This window comes from Gobio gobio (genome assembly GCF_949357685.1).
Source record: "Gobio gobio genome assembly, chromosome: 17".
NCBI classification, from domain to species: Eukaryota; Metazoa; Chordata; class Actinopteri; order Cypriniformes; family Gobionidae; genus Gobio; species Gobio gobio.
Window position 1 is genome coordinate 6,280,275 of NC_137110.1, and position 19,565 is coordinate 6,299,839.

At 39.4% G+C, this 19,565-nt stretch overlaps 1 protein-coding gene across 1 annotated transcript in view; it reads left to right on the forward strand.

Moving 5' to 3' along the window:
• ptprt (protein tyrosine phosphatase receptor type T) overlaps window positions 1-19,565 on the forward strand; it is a gene marked incomplete at its 5' end in the record, with an annotated part of 383,008 nt that overhangs the window by 256,633 nt on the left and 106,810 nt on the right. The window contains 2 exons of the mRNA XM_079841650.1: window positions 10,309-10,345; window positions 13,295-13,351. Coding sequence (XP_079697776.1) covers window positions 10,309-10,345; window positions 13,295-13,351 — 94 coding nt within the window. The remainder of the gene's footprint in view (window positions 1-10,308; window positions 10,346-13,294; window positions 13,352-19,565) is intronic.

Genomic DNA, 19,565 nt, shown 5'->3' on the forward strand with positions numbered 1-19,565 from the left:
ACTGTCAATGGAGGGACAGAAATCTCTCAGATTTCACAAAAAAATACGAAAGTCTTACGGGTTTGGAACGACATGAGGGTGAGTAAATGATGGCAGAATTTACAGTTTTGGGTGAACTATCCCTTTAAGTGTCCAAGTACTTATTGGGGCCACTGTAAAAGTTACTTCACAAAACCAGAACATAATTTCTAATGAGTAATATACGATGCAAGGCTCTCTAATGAACGATCTTTGCTCCATAATGTCAGCATGAGCAAGGAACTGTAGTCCACATTAAATTTGCTAGTCATCATTATTACTTTCAATAGAGGCGAAATGCCAGCATGACTTTTAAAGGCCTTTTCATTTGCTTAAAGATGAAGTGTGTAATTTTGGGGGTGTTAAAATACTTCTTCTTATCTCTGCTTAAGCCAATCATGGGTTGCTTCCTCCCCATCTTCAGGTCGACCTTTACAGACAAAAAATGCTGCTGTTTCTCCATCTCTCAGTGTAGCAGCGGTCCATAGACGATGCCATCTCAGAGCGCCGCTGCCCACTGAGTTTCTCCTGGCACTGCTAATAGCACCAGGTCACTTTTGATCAACTTTATCACATCAGTCTTGCCAGAGATGGCGAGAGAGGGAGGGACAGTCAGGGGAATAGTGGTCTCAAACTGTTCTAAGCTAAATTAGGATTCCTCCACTTGCTTTTGTCCCTCTGGTGTGTTTGTGAACAGGACCGCAGACGCTCGGGCTAAAAGAGCAAGTAATTGCCGCTGCAGGCGTCTTTTGTTCTGAAAGAGGGATACGGAGTTGTGAAGAGGCACTCACTCGTTTAAGTGGCTGAACTCACACTAGACAGAGATTGAAACAGACACATGCAGCTTTTAACAAAATGGAACCTGCAAAGCACGTCCCGTCTTCGGTGTGTGGCGGGTGAAAGGACAAGTTTGTGGCACTTTGTTTCCACCGACGTGTAGCGCTAATAGGAACAAACACTCTAGAGGAAAACAGCTTGAATTTAAAAGCCACGACCTGTCAGAGGTGAAATCACTGTTTGGTGGAGTGTGGCAGCTATTATTGGACTACTTGATTAAAAAAATAACCAAGCAAACAAGTGTTTAAAAATCCCCCCCCCCTGGTCAAGTGTTAAATGGTCAGTTGGCATGTCACGTATAGTAAATGAAGAGGAAATATTTATTTAACAGCACTATTTCTAAATCAAATTGTAAGAAAAGGTCAGGTTTTCCTTTTTTCAATTGTGCAAGATGCTCTTTAGAATTTCAGTTATAATAATAATAATAATAATAGGAATAAAATGATGAGGATGATTTGTTATTGGTTGGTTTATTTTTAATTTAATTTTTAATTGATTAGAATTTTTTTTAATTTTTTTATTTTAAAATACCTACTTTCCAATATGTTTGCATTTAAACACTGACCCCCGGTTTCTCAGACAAGGCTTAGGCCGCGTGTCCACCAAAGCTATTTTTCACGCGGCTGGCTGGCGTATTCAATTGTTTTCAATTTGAGCCAAACGCAGCGCTCATCACTGTCACTTTTCACCCAGCCGTCCAATCAGAGTGGAGGAGGGGCGGGACAAACAATCATATCAAGCAAAGAGTCTCAACTGAAAAAAAACGCTGCACTGCCGAAACGCTCTCAAGCGCCACAACGAGACGTTTTCAGCAGAGCTCCTAGCCGGCTAAAGCGCTTTGGTGGACACGCGGCCTTGGTCATAGTCCCAGGCTAAAATGTACGTTTGAGCTGTTTTAACTGAAAGAAACTTGCACTGACACATCTTAAAATATGTCACTTCCATTGTTTTGTTTCAAGATGCACACCAGTAATGTTTTTTTCTAAGGCCCGTTTATAAAAGCTACTTAAATGCCCTAATCAAAGGCCTAATTCTGGCTTAATCTAAGCCCTGTCTGTGAAACCGGGTCTGAATGTAGAGTTTTCATATGGTCAGTGTGTAATGGAGCATCTTTGTTAGCACATCTGCCTCCCATGCCGGATCCCGATCGAAACGAGTCGAGGTTACATTGGTGCTGTGACCTGGATGGGGGTGAGGCTTAAGGTGGTGGTTGTAACGGAGGCCAGATAGTAAGAGCTGTGCAAGTAAACATCACGCCCCTGGCTTCAAGAGGCGCATGAACAACTAACGTTAGAGCCTGCGGCCTTTAGCATCCTTTTTAGAACATCTGCCTCTCATGCCGGAGACGGCGGTTCGAATCCCGATCGAAGCGGGTCGAGTAGGGCCGGTTACAAGTGCAATGAATTACTTAGCAGTCTTAATCATGAATATGATTAAATGCTTCTTAATTGCATAAATGAAATAGGAATAGCCTTAATCAAGGCTTAATTAGAGTATCACCCTCTTCCTGTTGTTCTGTGCAGTTCATCAGAGTCTGATAGCATTGATACTCTTGGATGGAGACAAAACATGTCTCTCTTGCGGCGATTGGGAGTGTTTTTGAAGCGTCTCGCACTTGTTTCACACATTTTTTGAGACTCTCTTGCCGTTTCTTTCTTCATTTACACCTAACGCTGCACTCAGCTGTCATGCTTTCCTTTGTTCTTTATGAAAAACAGAGTGCTCTGTATGAATGGAAATCAAAAAAATAACTTGTATCATTGTTTTTTGTTTTGTTTTTCAGTTTCTTTTGCCTAATCCTCTTGCTAATACATTTCACTAGACTGGAGGTGTTACTCACGAAAGCAACAGCTCCTGAAATAGTAGCACCGCTGTCTCAGATACCTCCAGACGACTGGCTGATGCCACTTTTCTTTTGTATTTTGTACTGCATGTTTTTTTTTTTATTCATTCTCACTGGAGCGTTTTTCCTCCCGAGCCCCTAATGTGTAGATGATTGCCTCAGGAGGTTGTTGTAATCATTCATACCCGAGTTCATAATTCGTAATTATAAGCATCCATTTCACAATCTGTTCAAAATCCTGCGGAAACTGGGTGAACTCCGCTTAAATTGTGATACACTTTCATTTGTGATTTTGTTATTCCTCTTTTGTTCGTCTTGTAAGGAAGTGATGATTTTGATCAGCCTGTTTGTGCAACATGCAACAATTGATTATCACACATAAATAGATTTAAAAAATAGAAAACAACTAGATATTCACTTTTATTTAAACACAAAACAAGTGGTGCTTGCCTGTGCAGAACTCGCCGCCCCAAGGTCTTGTGGGTGGTTACCAGGGTGTTATGTGGTTGCTAGGGTGTTCTGGGTGGTTATTAGGTAGTTGCTTACTGGCCCAAGTCAAAAGAGCTTGAAGAGCCTATTTTAACAATCTAAGCGCATGGTCTGAGGTGCATGGTGCAGGTGCACTTAGGGCGTGTCCAAATCTTTTTCTAGTTTAATGAATACGCTGACTTTTTGGGACTTATTCACCGTATCCCCTAGAATTAGATAAGATAAAAATAATAAGTTAGATAATGGGTGTGTTTTGGGCATAACGTGCAATAAACCAGTCTCATCTCCCATTCCCTTTAAAAGCCAGTTGCTCTTGCACCATGGCAGATTTGCTATTTACATGGCTGAAAAAATGAACGCTTCTCCAGAGAGGAATCCTTTTATTTTTAATATTTAAAAATGTTTGTGTGCTGCTGCGCATCTCTGTGTGTGTAATAAGCATAGTGTACACATGTTGTGCACCCACCTATAGGCACATATTACTAACGCGCCCTTTAAATAACACAAAAAATACTGCGCTATTGACTTTAGAGCAGGTTTTTGTTGGTCAGTGGCGCAGTCGTTTTCAGTTCCTCAAAATAGCAACACGCCAACAATGCACCTGAACACACCTGGTTTTCAGACCAGCACGCCCATGGGTGAACAGATGAGCGCGAGTGCATTTGCTATTTAAACAATGTGGCACTGGATGTGAAAATGATAACTGCGTTGAGCTGAAACTAGTAAAAAACACTTGCCGCAAGTACGCAAACACTTGCACCAGGTGTATGATAGGGCCCAAAGTCTCACTGACATTCTTGTGCCAAGATATAGTTGCTAATGGTTTGAATATCACCGTGTCATTGCTATGGCATTGTTAGTGATGGGTAATGAGTTGTGGTTGCTTTGGGGTTTTTGGGAAAATTATCATGTCTATATGCAATTCATTGGCATAAATTTAGCAGAAAAAAATGTGTTTTACCTAGTTAATAGATAGATATGTGTTCCTGGGTTCCAGCAGTAGTTGTTGTCATAAGGAGAGAATTGCAGCCAAGAAAACTGCTGTAATGGCTAACTAATCCATAACATGCTTCAGAATTGAGAGAGTGACCAACTAGAAAAACTTATTGACTGTAAATCTGCTGTCATATGGATTAGCTCTAGTAGGCATGACAAAAAGCTGGACAGTGACATGAAATCCATATTTTTCAACTTCTCTGGCTAACCATTAAGCATTTGTCATAAGAGTCCCATGTTCTTTTTAAACACATCAATGCAAACGTGTCATTCAAGCTTAGTAAACTGCAGTCGGTTGGATTAGTCTTTGGAGAGTTATTCGCTTTTTACTTTAACTTTTATTCCAAACTGTCATGCCCATTTTTTTTTTGCTTTCATTTTGTTGCAGAACATCCTAACCACCATAGCACTGTTCTAAGATCAACTCAGCATACCTTAGCAACACCCTGACAACGGGCCACAGCTCTTTAGCACCATTGCACGGACCTTTCCTTTAGAAATTGTAAAAATCCAGTACTGACATGCGATCTGCTAACAGTAATATTGTAGTTTATCAGTAATGATTGAGTTAAATATTTACATGGTCTCTTTTTTCGCCTTGCAGTTTCCCCTGAGCTGCAAAGATTTGCTCTTTTTCATACCTCTTTCTCTCTCCGTCATTACACAGTCATCGTAAAAAGCCTCCGACAGTCTGTCAGTAAATTATTTGACTGGAGGGGCAGACAGTATAGCTCAGCTGTCACTTCCTGTAGGGATGTTTCCCATCAGCCGAGACCCCCTCCTATTATTCCATTCCCCAAGTCCCAGTGCTCGGGCTGCTCTCAGAAACTAAGCACCGTTACCATGTGGCCTTCACCTCCTTCCTCTCACCATTTTCTCTTACAAAAAGTACTGGAGCGGGACCATGGTTCAGTGATGGTATCAGAATTTTGATATGTACTAGTACTGAAATTCATTTCATGATTGATGATTTCACCTATAAAAAAAGTACCAAAAAAGAACCATGGTATTTTTGGAAGTACCAAAAAATGCCACCTTTTGCTGCCAAAATAGCCCTGACCCGTCGAGGCATGGACTCCACTAGACCCCTGAAGGTGTGCTGTGGTATCTGGCACAAGATGGGCCTCCATGGATCGGACTTGTTTGTTCTGCACATCCCAAGCACCCGGCCATCCACGTGATGTAAAAGAAAAACGTGATTCATCAGACCAGGCCACCTTCTTCCATTGCTCCGTGGTCCAGTTCTGATGCTCACGTTGGACAGGGGTCAGCATGGGCACTCTGACTGGTCTGCAGCTATGCCGCCCTATACACAACAAACTGATGCACTGTGTATTCTGACACCTTTCTATCAGAACCAGCATTAACTTCTAGAGCAATTTGAGTTACAGTAGCTCGTCTGTTTGATCAGACCACACGGGCCAGCCTTCTCTCCCCACGTGCATCAATGAGCCTTGGTCGCCCATGACCCTGTGGCCGGTTCGCCACTGTTCCTTCCTTGGAGCACTTTTGATAGAGACTGACCACTGCAGACCGGGAACACCCCACAAGAGCTGCAGTTTTGGAGATGCTCTGACCCAGTCGTCTAGCCATCACAATTTGGCCCTTGTCAAACTCGCTCAAATCCTTACGCTTGCCCATTTTTCAACATCAACTTTGAGGACTGTAGTAAAACTTGTTTGTACGGGAAGAAGGAGGCGGGAACCGGCGAACAATCAAAGTATTTAATAAAACATAAACACAAAATAAAATGGCGGCGACAGCCCCTCACGGTCGACTGCCGCCTACACACACACAAACACAAAATGAAAACAAAAAGGCTGCAGCCCCTCGCGGACGACTGCAGCGTGCACATAACAAAAACGTCCAGGCCTGGTCCTCTCTCGTCCCTCACTGTCGTCGCTCCTCCTTTATAGTCCCTCACTCCTCCGCGAGGGCCGAGATCGCTGCGGCGCGCAGCTGGCGCTCATCCTCCCTGATGAGCGCCGCCTCGTCCCGCCCTCACGGTCCCTCGGCCTCGCTGTTCGCCACAAGGACAAAATGTTCACTTGCTGCCCAATTTATATCCCACCTACTAACAGGTGCCGTGATGAGGAGATAATCAGTGTTATTCACTTCACCTGTCAGTGGTCATAATGTTATGTCTGATCTGTGTGTATATATATGCATTTATACACACCTCCATCCATACATCTGCATGGTAAATCTTCTTAAAACTCAAACAGTATTATTTTCACCCGTTCTACATTGGCCTGTGTGTTTGACCCTGCATGTCCGATAGCAATCTGTGACAGATGGTCTGCTCACATATGGACCCTTCTCTGCCTCGCTGTGTCAATCCACCCCCTGCTTCAATGCCACAATCAGATGGGACAACCCTCCGCTCTGACAGCAAGGTCACATGTTAGTGGTTGCCCTCTTCCACTGCATTGACGGTTCATTTTTCAGTGTCAACAGTGTGAGTTGAGGTCACTGTTGTGTTTGCATTCATCAGCATTGAATGTATTTGAGCAACTCATATTGGTTTTGATTCCCGTGAGCCAAATTGATATGTGCAATGAAGTGTTGCCAAGGGGACTTTTAAAATTTCTGAAGAGTGGCACTGACAATGGCGCAGTGAAGATGGGAAAGAGGCTGCCTGTATTGCCTCTTCAATATGCTTTTCTGATTGATTTATTAGTGGTGTTTTCTATGGCGAGCTTCATTACTATTAGGTTAGGGTTAGTCATTTAATCAAGCCCCCAACCCTCAAACATGCAAATGATACCTGAAATCATCATGAGTCCTGTTGAGGAGATGTGTGCTTTTTCTTTTCTAAGCAATCAGACTGGTGGATGATAAATCCCATAGACTTTGGGGCCGTTTACACAACAGTTTTCAACTAAAAACAGAAAACATGTTATGCGTTTTGGCCGTTCATTTACACGACAGTGGCGTTTTGGTGGCCTGAACTTTTAAAAAAACATGTTTTAAAGTGCAAGTTTTCGTCTCAGTGTAAACTACAAAAACGCTTATCTGTGAAAACTGTGACGTCGCATGTGTATTACGTGTTTAGTCTATAGTTATGCGCGTTTCTTTACTAAGTGCCAACTACTTGTCTGGCATGCTGTCTGGCGTTCTGATAACATTGTCATCTGTAGAAAGAAAAAACTTTTCCCATTTGAGTAAATCGCTGTCATGTAAACGTACCCTTATTTGAAAGGAGGGACTGGGGCCATATCTAGCTTGGGCTCAGGATATCATAGACTCTAGGATTGATTCTTTTGACTTGAGCCAGTAAGTAACCATCTAGCAACCACAATACCCTAACCATTTTTGCATCCTTTTAGCAACCACATACTATCTATAGAATGTTACTTTATATAAAAAATAAACACAGCAAAAAACAAATATTTACCATGGTAACAAGCTACTTTTTAGTCTTTCACATCCCTGGGTAGCAACATACTAAACTTGTGAAGAATCAGTTGGCAGATTATTTTGAATGATTTATACAGAATACAGCAAAGTGGTATTGAGTGGTGCTAAAATAAAACACATAAAAGTGAGTTTTGTGAGGTTTATTTGTTAATATGCTGTCATTTAGCAGATGATTTTATCAAATGTAACTTGAAATGCACTTACCAGGAGAGAAGCATACACAAACACAGGTGTGCATGATCAGCTAATGCATTGCAAATGCAACTTAGGCCATGTCCACACTAATACGTTTTCGTTTGAAAATGCATCTTTTTCTCTCCGTTTTGTCCTTCGTCCACACTGATACGGCGTTTTAAGTCAACGAAAACGTAGCTTTTTGATAATGCTCTCCAAAGCGGATACATTTGAAAAAGCTGTCTTCGCGTCATACTGTGGACTGTGAAGGTATTTGAAAATTATGACACGTGTTTAGTCATGTGACGCATATTGTACCAATAGATATGTATGTTTATACCGCTATTGTGCCAGAGTTATGTGCCATTCACTTTCACACAGTTGCTAAAATATGTTACTTTGCACACTTCATATCACAGTCCTGCAAGGATGACAGAAAATGTACTTGCATTTGCTGTCCTGTGGCAAAACACGAGTGCGTTTTAGACCAAACATAATAATGGTTGACCGAGTGCGACCTGGACGCATCAGATATTTTGCTAAATAAAATGATCCTGCCAGAAGAATTGTGTGATAACTTTATGATGCTGATCAGTGAGCTTTTATGAGGTTTTACGCATGCGCAGCTTGTTGAATGAGATGAGATGTGGATGAGAAACTTTTGGAAAACGCTAGTGTGGACGAAGAGCGTTTTGAAACGAAAACTCAGTTTTCAAATCTATCTGGATTAGTGTAGATGTAGCCTTAAAGGGATAGTTCACTCAAAAACTATTTTTTTTTGTTTATCTGCTTACCCCCAGGGCATCCAAGATGTAGGTGTCTTTCTTTCTTCAGTAGAACACAAATGAAGATTTTTAACTCCAACCGTTGCAGTGTGATAGTCGTATAATGCATGTCAATGGGGATATTTTAGAGTATGAGAGCAATGAGAGTAAAAACACATAGACACACGAATCCTTATTAAACCATGCGGCTCGTGGCGACACATTGATATCTTAAGACACGAAACGATGGGTTTCTGCGAGAAACCGAACAGTATTTGTCATTTTTTTTACCTGACGAATGTCATCTAGCATTCCCAGCGCCATAACTTCTGGCGAATAAGGTCAAAATACTGCCGTGATCAAAGATATATAAATACGTAGATGCCTCATTCAACCGATCCACGCAGGCACTAATGAGGAATCTATGTATATATCTATGATCGCGCCGGTATTTTGCATGTATTTTGACCTTATTCGCCAGAAGTGATGGCGCGGGGACGGCTGATGCAGAGCCATAGAAAAAAATTTAATAAATTTTTAAATATGGATATTTTTCTTACACAAACGCATCGATTCGCTTCAGAAGGCCTTTATTAACACCCCGGAGCCGCGTGGAGCACGTTATTTGACGGACAGATGCATTTTTTATGGACTTCAAAAACAGAGCAACTATTACTGCTATTATAACGCTTGGATTAGCCAGAACATTTTTAATATAACTCTGATTTTATTATAAGAAGAATGTCATATACACCTCGGATGACTTGAGGGTGAGTAAATCATGGGCTAATTTTCATTTTTGGGTGAACTATCCCTTTAATGCTCATTCTTGCATTGCTGTGTTGGATAGCTATCTTCAAATATCTGTGTTTTTAAACCAGATGTAAAGCAATATTCTCATCAAACTGTTGCTCTGCCATGACTGTAGTTTACCTAAAAGAGAAAGATGAGTATACGAGAATACAATTTATGCTGTAGAGCCTCCTGTGGCGACGCTGTGGCACACTTTTTCAATGTGCAATGCAGGCTGCTATACGATATATAACTTAATGAAATATTGCCATTAGCAAAACCTTTCAAGGCCCAATGATGTGAAGGCTTTTTTTTTTTTTACATGCCTACTGAGATGAGGTGCACAAGGACAGCAGATCTATTCAAAACAAGTGGCTGTTGTAGACGCTCACAGAAACACATGGTAGCATCTGGCTTCCTGTCTCAGAGCTCTAAACTTCCATGCAGACTTCACACCGAAATCTGCCGACTAATTAACACCTGTCACGCCACACATGGCATTCGAAGGATGCAAGTGAGATTTATATCATCATAACTGGCATTCCAGGCAGCCATGAATGCTTTTGAATGGAATGGGATGGAATAGAATAGAATGGAATGTCAGAAAACTGTTTTATTCATATTGTTGTTTAAATATGATCAAAACAGGTAGTATATGGTATGATTGCTCAGGTTTTGTCACCTTAAATGTCTTAACTTAGCTATAGTGACTTAGCATGCATGGGAAAATTGAACAATAATGTTGGCTTCTCTCTGTTTTGGCCTCGGCACTGCATTTGCGAATCCTTCACTATCATTAGAAATGTTGTTATATAATTAGCTGTTTCTTAATGTCAAGCACCTCATGATGAAAATAACCTGCACGTCATTGTGTTGCAATTACTATGATCACTGTAGCTTGACAAAAACAATGTTCCTCAATACAGTATCATTTTGACGTTTAATTAAAACACAAACTTTCCTCTGCTCTTCCAGGAAACCAAAATCAACTGCGTGCGACTGGCTACCAAAGGTATGAGAATTGTTTCACTTATTGTTAGTTTGAATGAATGACACATTTTATTATTATTATTATTGATTTATTCACTTATTTTGCGTGTTTCTTTGTATATTCAAGTGAAAAAATCTTTGGCTGGGTTTATATTTGGATAGTTGTGTCTAATTTAAGTTCCTGCAGCCCAACACACTCATTGAAACTCAGGTCATGTTTCGGTTGGAATTAAACAGATATTAGAAATGTTATTTCCTCTGTATTCTTAATAGAGCTTTGATTTTATAGTGGAACCCATTACTGAACGTGATGATGAAAACAAAAAGGACGAAGTCTTTTCATTGTACAGACAAAGCCACAGTTGCATCAGGCTGAGATTAGCGCTCCCGGTTTCATTGAAAAATCTGGAATCCCATTTTATTTTACCTGCATGATTATCTGCCTCTGGCCAACAATTTTGTTCAGTTTCTTTTGCTCCATTTCATTTCCCCCTCTCTCTGTAAAAAGACCCTTTTACATAATCACTTCCAGGAACAGAGCAATCACAAGAGACTTCCTATTATTTAATGGACATCACGGATAAAGAGACACTATAGCCGGTCAGCGCTACAGACTCATCGCATTATTTTCTTCCCCATTCTTTCTTTTCCAGTTTTCTTTCATACCTTTTGGCTTTTTCTCCATCTTATTCAATAAGCCTGCTTCTGCACACACACCTGTTTGTTTGTTTGTTTTGCTGAAATCATTTTATTTTGCTCCATGTCAGGCTTTTTTTCCTCATGGCCTGTTTTCCTTTCATATCCCAGATAGATCCGTCCTGAGTTGGGTTCTTATGATTGTACAAAAACAATTACTTTTGTGTTTCTGTCTTAGAAAGACATGCTTTAATCTTTGTGATGCCTTGAATGCAGACATTTGATGTTTCTCGACCTTAACTTGTTTTTTTTATTGTTGGAGGTTTAGATTACGGGGTGAATTCACTAAAACGGTTGCGTGACTTTCTTATTCACTCGGCATCTAAAATCTAGTTTAATGAGAATGACATTTCACCGCACTCTATTTAAATAAAGTAATTGCTATTCATTTCAATGCAAACACATTTCTTTTCTTTGAGCATTAGACTGATATAAGATTGAGCCTTAATCATGAAACCTAGTGCTTTGTGCCTGGTACGATTAATGAGGAAATATTACCTACCACGTAAAGTAGGCGGTACACTCTAAAAAAAAAGTCTCGTAATCATAAGGGAACCTTTTTTAGTGCTATATAGCACCAATTTTGGTGCTTCAGTGGTTCTTCAGAGGTGCTATATAGCACCTTAGTCAAAGAACCGGTGAAGAACCTCTGAAGAACCGCTGAAGAACCACTGAAGCACCAAAAATGGTGCTATATAGTACTAAAAAAGGTTCCCCTATGATTACGAGCCAAGAACTATTTTTGGTGCCATATAGAACCTTTTTTTTTTTAGAGTGAGCGAAATATCAAGATATGTTTGTCTTCATTATCTAGTGAACACAGAGTGCACTTTTTGTATTTTAAAGATCCAATTCAGGTCGCAGTGGTGGAGCAATCATTTATCGTACCAGTTAAAGGCACAATATGTACGATTTTTGGATTAAAATATCCAAAAAACACGAGAAAAGCGTTATATATTTTGTTGACTTGTGTACTTACATTATCCCAAATGTTAAATTCAGAGAAATAAGCTATTTTAACCAGGACACGGACCGTGTGTCGCCTATCAATGACATCATACCCGCGTTACCCTCGATGATTCGATTGGAAACCCCAAAGACGCTTTAATACATGATGTGTTTTATTAGACTGGTGAGCAACTGTTTGGATCATTCATCCACAGAAACTAATGATTGTTCTCCAGCTCAACACAGTTAGTCTAGAATCTGGTGTTGTTGATTTACCGCAAGTACATGTTTTACCGCCTAATATGATCTCGCTCACTGCAGTGTGAACAAGTGTCTCATAGTAGCGCCGAGTGAACGCACAGTAGCATTATAACATCACTTTAACACACTCAAATGTGTGTAATATGATAAAACAGCGCTGCGTTCCCCCACACACACATGAGCAGAAGAAGCGGAAGCGCTCGTCTGACAGAATAAAAGCTCCACTGCTCTCGTCTCTCATTAGCAATCGCTCCAGCGCCTCGTTCAGCTCCACCTGCTTCATACTACAGTAACGCTAATACATCTGTAAGACATGAGCTCATCCATGAATATGATTTCTGCCCGAGTCCCGTCGGGGTCTTTTCCACCGGCTGTAGAGGTGAAGAAACAACTCCCATGACCCTGCGAAATCAAGACGTCATCAAACTACATAGCGACATCTAGCGGCGAAACTTACATATTGTGCCTTTAAGTATGTCAAAATGTAGAAATGCATCCTCCACATCTTAGCACTCTGAACTGGCATAGCAAGATGGGGGATTGTGACATTTTGAAGTCACATTAGCAAAGTCACCTCATTTGCATAATTCCTTTATTGAATCGCGTGTTAAAACAATGCAAATGCAAATAAACAACAGTAGACGCAATTCAGTCTTAGTGCATTCCCCCTAAATGTATTTATTTCAAAGCGTATTTGATTACAGTTTTCCATTCTTTTCAGTTTTCACACAATTGGAGACTCAGAATAGAACAATTTTCCAAAGCCACATAAGGCCTCAACTTGGAAAAAAAAAATTGGATTCGTATGAAAAAAAAATCTCTTTAAGATTTTCTCTAACTCTTATCCTCTTATCCTACCCTGTCAGTTCCATTAGATGATTCTGGAGTAATAATAATTTTCCCTTGCGAATAAGCCTACCTGTTGTATCCTATACATTTCAGCTTCCTTTCCAGCCAAATGAAGGAAGCTCAGATGATCAAGTTGAAAGCATAATTCTTTAGACTATTTTTTCTTTCCTTCTTTTCTCTCATGCATGCCGGCCTGGAACGTAAAACCTTGTCTTAGTGGTAATAGGTAGGGGACAAAATACCACGCCCTACATACTTGTCATTCCCAGTGAAGGTGAATATTATACCATAGTCAAACTTTTCTTTCTTCTTTGTTCTTTCCATCCACATTTCTTCCGCTGTTGTTTCCTTCTCTCTTTTTTTTCAGACCGTGTTCCTTTATTTTGCTTCTTTCCATCGACATCTTAATGCATTTTTTGCATGTCTGGTCCACTAAAAAGTCTAGCTGGTTCTCATTGACTTCATTGACACTATTGTAATTTGGGACCCTGAGAATGTACAGTGCCGCCCACATGTTTTAAATGATCATATTAAATATTAATATTTCATGTTTAAAAACAACAGATATCCCCTCTCTACTTTAGTTTTGCTCATGACCTTGTTATGCTCTGAAAAACGGAATTCATAATTTCAATTATTCCTTTTTAAAGAGCATTGCCTTCTTAGAAATTACATAATCTTGCTTTGAATGATCTGTTGTTTACTGGGGGCTTTATATATATATATATATATATATATATATATATATATATATATATATATATATAATTTATTTATTTATTTATTTATTTATTTTTTATTAATTCAGACCATTATTTAAATGTTAGGATATGCATAAAGATATTTTAAAGGTGGAGCTTAATAAGTTTCTGAGCAAAATGTGAGCGTAAAGTGATATATGTTGCCTTACCTCAACACTCCACCCCTTACATGTGACCGCTTCACCCAACATGACCCCAGTCATACACTCTGACCCTGCCAGCCTAACCGGTGTGTGTGTGTGCGTGCGCGTGAGTGTGTTTGCCAGCATGTTTTGTGTACATTAGTACGCTTGGATGTTTGTGTGTCTTTACTATGCCAGATATATATTCCTGTGCACATATACAATGTGTGTGTGGAAGTTTTGAGTGTGTTTATACTTGTTATATTTGCTTATTGAATGTTCATGTAATTCTTCAGTTATTTCTATTATATATCGAAGGATATATTTTGTTGTTCAGATCAGATGTCGAGCCCTTGCACACTTGCACACTTGCACACATGCACAGGTGTCAGCTCTTTAGTTCCAGTGCAATACGGTCCACGTCTCATTGCTTCTCCATTTCACTCTACAGTCACATACAATATGTTCAATTGCCCTGACTGAAATTACAAATTGCCTGCACTAAAATGTCTCACATTTCTAAAGGGTCTTGCTGGATATCTGTGTTGCACAGGAGATAGTCCACTATTACCCAGCAAGTGAACCGTTACAATGCTTAATCGTCCGAATTATGCAGATTAAAGCCGTCATTTTACATTTTAAATATATATTTTGACATGCAGTTATAAGGATCATAATTATATTTTGAGAGTTGAATTTGAGTGCACACTGGCCCCAAAAAGTAATTGCACAAATAATTGAAAGTTGAATATGCACAGATAGCAAAATATCAAGGCAAGGCATTTATTGAAAATAAAGACACTTTTCATGCAACACATTACTAAAAGAATATGGTTGTGTTTTAAATGAACAGTAATTAACACTTTAAAATTGCATCAATAAATAATATTTATTCGCAGATGTCACTTGGTTTGCTATTTTGTTTCCTATGCAAAGAAATTCATACATTTTTAGGTGCGACTTCTTCAAACACTTTTTTGGGGCCAGTAATAATCACTAACCATTATAAAGCAAAACCAAGTTATGTTTGCTGCATTATCCCAACAGTTCCAAAAACAAGCAAAAGAAACAAACACAGCACATCATGAATTATGCATGTTCACTTTGAGCTTGAAATCAATTGGCGGTTTACACAAATGCCCTTTGTTTCTCAAAGCTCCCATCTGGAATTTAACAAAAGGAACAGCAATGCTTAAACCCAAATACAATGAATTAGAAACAAGGGGATTTTAAGTCAAATGTATTTAAAATCCACCCTTTAACCTCTTTTATTTGGTTAAGGGGGGTGTTTTTTGAGCCATTAGCATCATGGGTTGTTTACATATTAATCTAAGTCCATTTTAGATTATAATCCTGTTAGATGCATCCATCTGTAATCCCGTCGACTGGCAAACAATAGCAGTGGAGATATCAGCAGCGATATGCACCCCAATAAATCCTTACGTAATCCCTCGTCCTACAGACCCGCTTTAAATAAAGTTATACAAAAGTGCCTTTTTCACACGCTAACCGAACCACACAGTATTGCAGAATGTCGGCAATTAAAACACACCCACTCCAACGCCCCCTGTATATGGTAGGGATTAAGTTTTAATATGATGGGCTTTGATAATAATTCCCCTTTGATACTTAATTTTACCCCATCAAAATAAAGGGATTTGCATATACTCACACATTTTTATTGGGCATACAATCCGAGCATGTAGAGTGGGTGAAGGGAAATGCATGGCGAGTGTTTCAAATCAAGGGTAGTTTGTGTTTTTTTCTGTATTATTTCACATCGTATGGTGGGCAGGAAATAGCATAGGTCTTGGAAGAGCACTTCTGCATGATTGCTAAGATCCTTGTGGTTCAGGGTACAGGTGTGAGAGTCAATTGAACCAATAATATGTCAAAATGATACGAATACAAGCGCACATAATCACTATTTCATCGTGTTTACTAGGTTGTGGGTATATGTGTGGAGTGAGCTGTTGTAAAAATCACTATTTAAAGCTGAAGTAAGCTGTAAGTTTTCCGTATTGTATTGGCCATCTTTTACATTGTGGAATTGTGTTTGGATAAGCTAGCGGTGCAGAAACTACACACTTCATCTTGAAAACCTGTTTTCTTGAAACATATCAAAGGAGTTTTCCTCTATTTTTTTTCACGTGGCCAATTGATTTTACTTCAAGACTATGATTTACTGCTTGCTATTACTGGTCAGAAGTAGGTGGTATTATTGTGGAGGGACATTTTCTATCCAGATGGCATTTTGAGGGTAGATTCGACACAAATTTAAATTGATCAGTAGAAGTTGAGAAGTGATTTTGTCCTAAAGGGTTGGTAAAATGAGTAAAGAGGTTGGTCAGATTAATATTGTCGAGGTGAAGATAGTGCTGGATGGGAGGATGATATCAGAAAATAGGCTGAAAGAACCACATCATGGCAAAAGTGTCTATTAGGATGTGTGAATGTGTTTGTGTGTGTGGATCATGAACTGTTGAACCCAATCAGATCAGTGCAGACTGGAGGACATGGAGTTCAGTTACCACATTGATAGAGTCAAAGGAGAAGACATAGTCCATCCACGTAGACCATCCGTAGCGCTGCCTTCACCTTCTGACAGCTCTAGATGGAGCTAAAAAGTGTTTGGCTAGAAAACACTCCAAACACTAGCAAGGTTAGACGAGATTGGCTCGGTGTTCTTCCAAAGGTCAGAAGAAACTAAACTTGTGATCATTTTCAAAGTCTAGTCTCAGATATATGTGTCTTGCTTGCTGTGTTCAGACACGATTCATTAGTGGTAGGGTAGGGCTGTGCGATTAATTGTGGTTGATTTTCGATTTGGCCTTCCAATGATTATGAAAACAAGATAAACGACGTGAAACGATGATTGTGCCGCTGCCGCATTTTGTCCAGCACACCTTCCTTTCCTTCACAGCGGTGCGTTTTGACAAACTTGACTTCCAAATCACCTGAATAAGTGAGTGCAGTCTACTGTTGCTAAACTGCGGGACATGCTATATATTTAACAGTGTTATTAAAAGCGCATTAAGCCACAAAAGAGAGGCTGTTTGGGGCAGAATGCTCATTAGCGAAGTATACTGTGGGCTTCAGACACGCGCATAAACGCTCAAATAGCCTACACACAAATATGTCGAAATGCCGTTTTCGTAAGCATCCTCGTAAACACAGTTGGTGATGGCTTATATGAATGTAAACACGGAGAAAGAGCGTGTGTGTAACATTATATTGGATCCGTGCATTAGCTCTTAAAGTGACAGCAGTCTAATACATATTTTACTTACATTAATTAACTTAGTATTAGTTTTTGCTGAAGTATTGATAATTGTGAAATTTCACTGATGTTTAAAATGACTCATCATGAAATAAGACTTTGATCATATCACCCACCAAGAATCATGTTAAATAATCATCATTTCACTATTAAGCAAAATTATCGTGATTATGATTTTTGCCATAATCGAGCAGCCCTAACATAGGGTGTCATAGTGATTTGTAAATGACAATGAACGTCGGGACGTAAGAATCGATTGTTTTGTCTCTTATAGTTTAGGGATGTGACGGTGAGGAATTTTTCCCACTGGTTAATCGATGTGTGACAAACCCAATAAAACTGGTATCACTGGCGGGGGCTTATCAAATCGCTAATTTTAAACCGAAAGTAGACTGCGCACTGCCGCTCAGGCATCCATAAAGGAGTGGTGCGGAGAAAAAAGCAAGTGTTTTCAATGAATTCCAATGAAAGTTAAGATTCCATAGGCATGAACTGAAAACACGGCAGACTGGACACACACCGTGAATGATTGTACGGCCGTGCTCATTTTACTTTCGGTTTAGAATCAGCACCAATTCGGGGACGGGTTGCTTGAATGGTGAGTTCATTAGTCTATTATTCTTAATGAAAAACAAAATGGTACAATGACAAGCTCACTTAAATAGGCGCTTTTACATTTCGATTTGGCAACACCGACTATCGCAGCAAGCCTTTAGACCCTTTTCACATTTCCGGGTTTCTCAGAGCGGAAGTCGTCATAGTTGGGTTAAATATTATATGTGAATGAGAGAATACATTAAATATTTTTTTGTGTGCCCATTTGCTCACATAGCAAAAGAAAAATGCCACAGTAGTGATTTCACGACTTTCAAAAAGAGGGAAAAAATAGAGTGAGATTGATAACAGCAGTCAAAAGAGAGAAATATGTAAATTTTTACCATCACTTCCATAGACGCTATTACTAAACTCCCTCACAGCAGCGGTAACTTTTCTATTGTAATTTGATGCAAAAGTAATAAAATACAAAGTATTAGTGTTATAAATGTTTTTTTTGTTTTTTTTTTGAAAATACAAAAAACATTGCAGGATTTACGATATTGATGACCGTTAAAATACGTCATTACAGTCTGTGAAAAGGGTCCATTATAGTGTCATAATAGACCACAACCGCCGCCGCGACTGCAAAGCTTCACAATGTCCTGACAGAAAGACTAGAAGTAAAAATTTTTCCAGTCCTCCACGACGGGTTCCGTCACATCTGCACATAGGAGCAACAAAGCTCTTCGTGTTTGTTTTCGGTCTTGTTTCCGGAAGTCAGTGGCTATTTACGCCTTTTCAAATATATCATGCTCATCATTAGAGACATGTTTCTTGTCCTTGACAATGATTTAGGAGTCAAAATCGCATATCTGACACCGTGACTATCGTAACAGACAAAAATATAATGTAGTCTGAACCTGGCATTAGGGGTTTGCTTATGTGGCTTTGGGTTCACACAGAATGCGTTTTTCCATTCCACTGCGCCACTTCTCCATTGTTTTTCAATGTAAATACGCGTTAGATGGACGTCTTTAACAATTGCGCTTTTGTTTCACGTCTTTTCCAGAATTTTGTACATGCTCAAATTAAAACAAGTAAAAAAAAAAAAAAAAAAAGTGTTTCCCGCTCCACTGACCTGCGTTTTTAACCGCAAAAGTGCATCCTGTGTGAACAGCCCCTTAGTAGCAAACTCACTGGAAATTAATTATTTCTGATTATGTCACTGCAAATCGCTATTAGCATATGCACATCATGTTTTCTTGTGAAAATAGCTGAAATCCTTAAATCAAGAGACATTTACTTGAGAAGCAAAACTGCATAAAATAGTGAGACTTTTTCAGTGAATATTTCTTGATGAGTTTAACACCATTGCCTTGTATACATTTACATTTTTTAATACTGAAAAAAAAAGCCAGAAAAACTGATTAATAAAAGGACATTTTTTTGTGTCGTGTAGGTTTAGCTCTTCGGCATACAGTTCCAGAAATGTCTTTTTGGTTGAACGTTTAATCTTCTCATGCTTAAAAGAACTGTACGGTTTGAGGGAAATAAATAAATCAAATGATTGAGCTTACATGAAAGCAAAGCCACCCACCCACATAGAGAGATCAATGTGTTAATATGCAGCAGATTGTTAAAGATGTCGCACTGGCAGGTTTAAAAAAAAAAAATCTCTTAAATGCAAAGTGAAGGTAAAAATAACAACATAATTGTTTAATCATTGAAGGCAGGGATTACATGCTTTTCTAAGGTTTGTGTATCTGTAGATATTTTATGCAACCATTT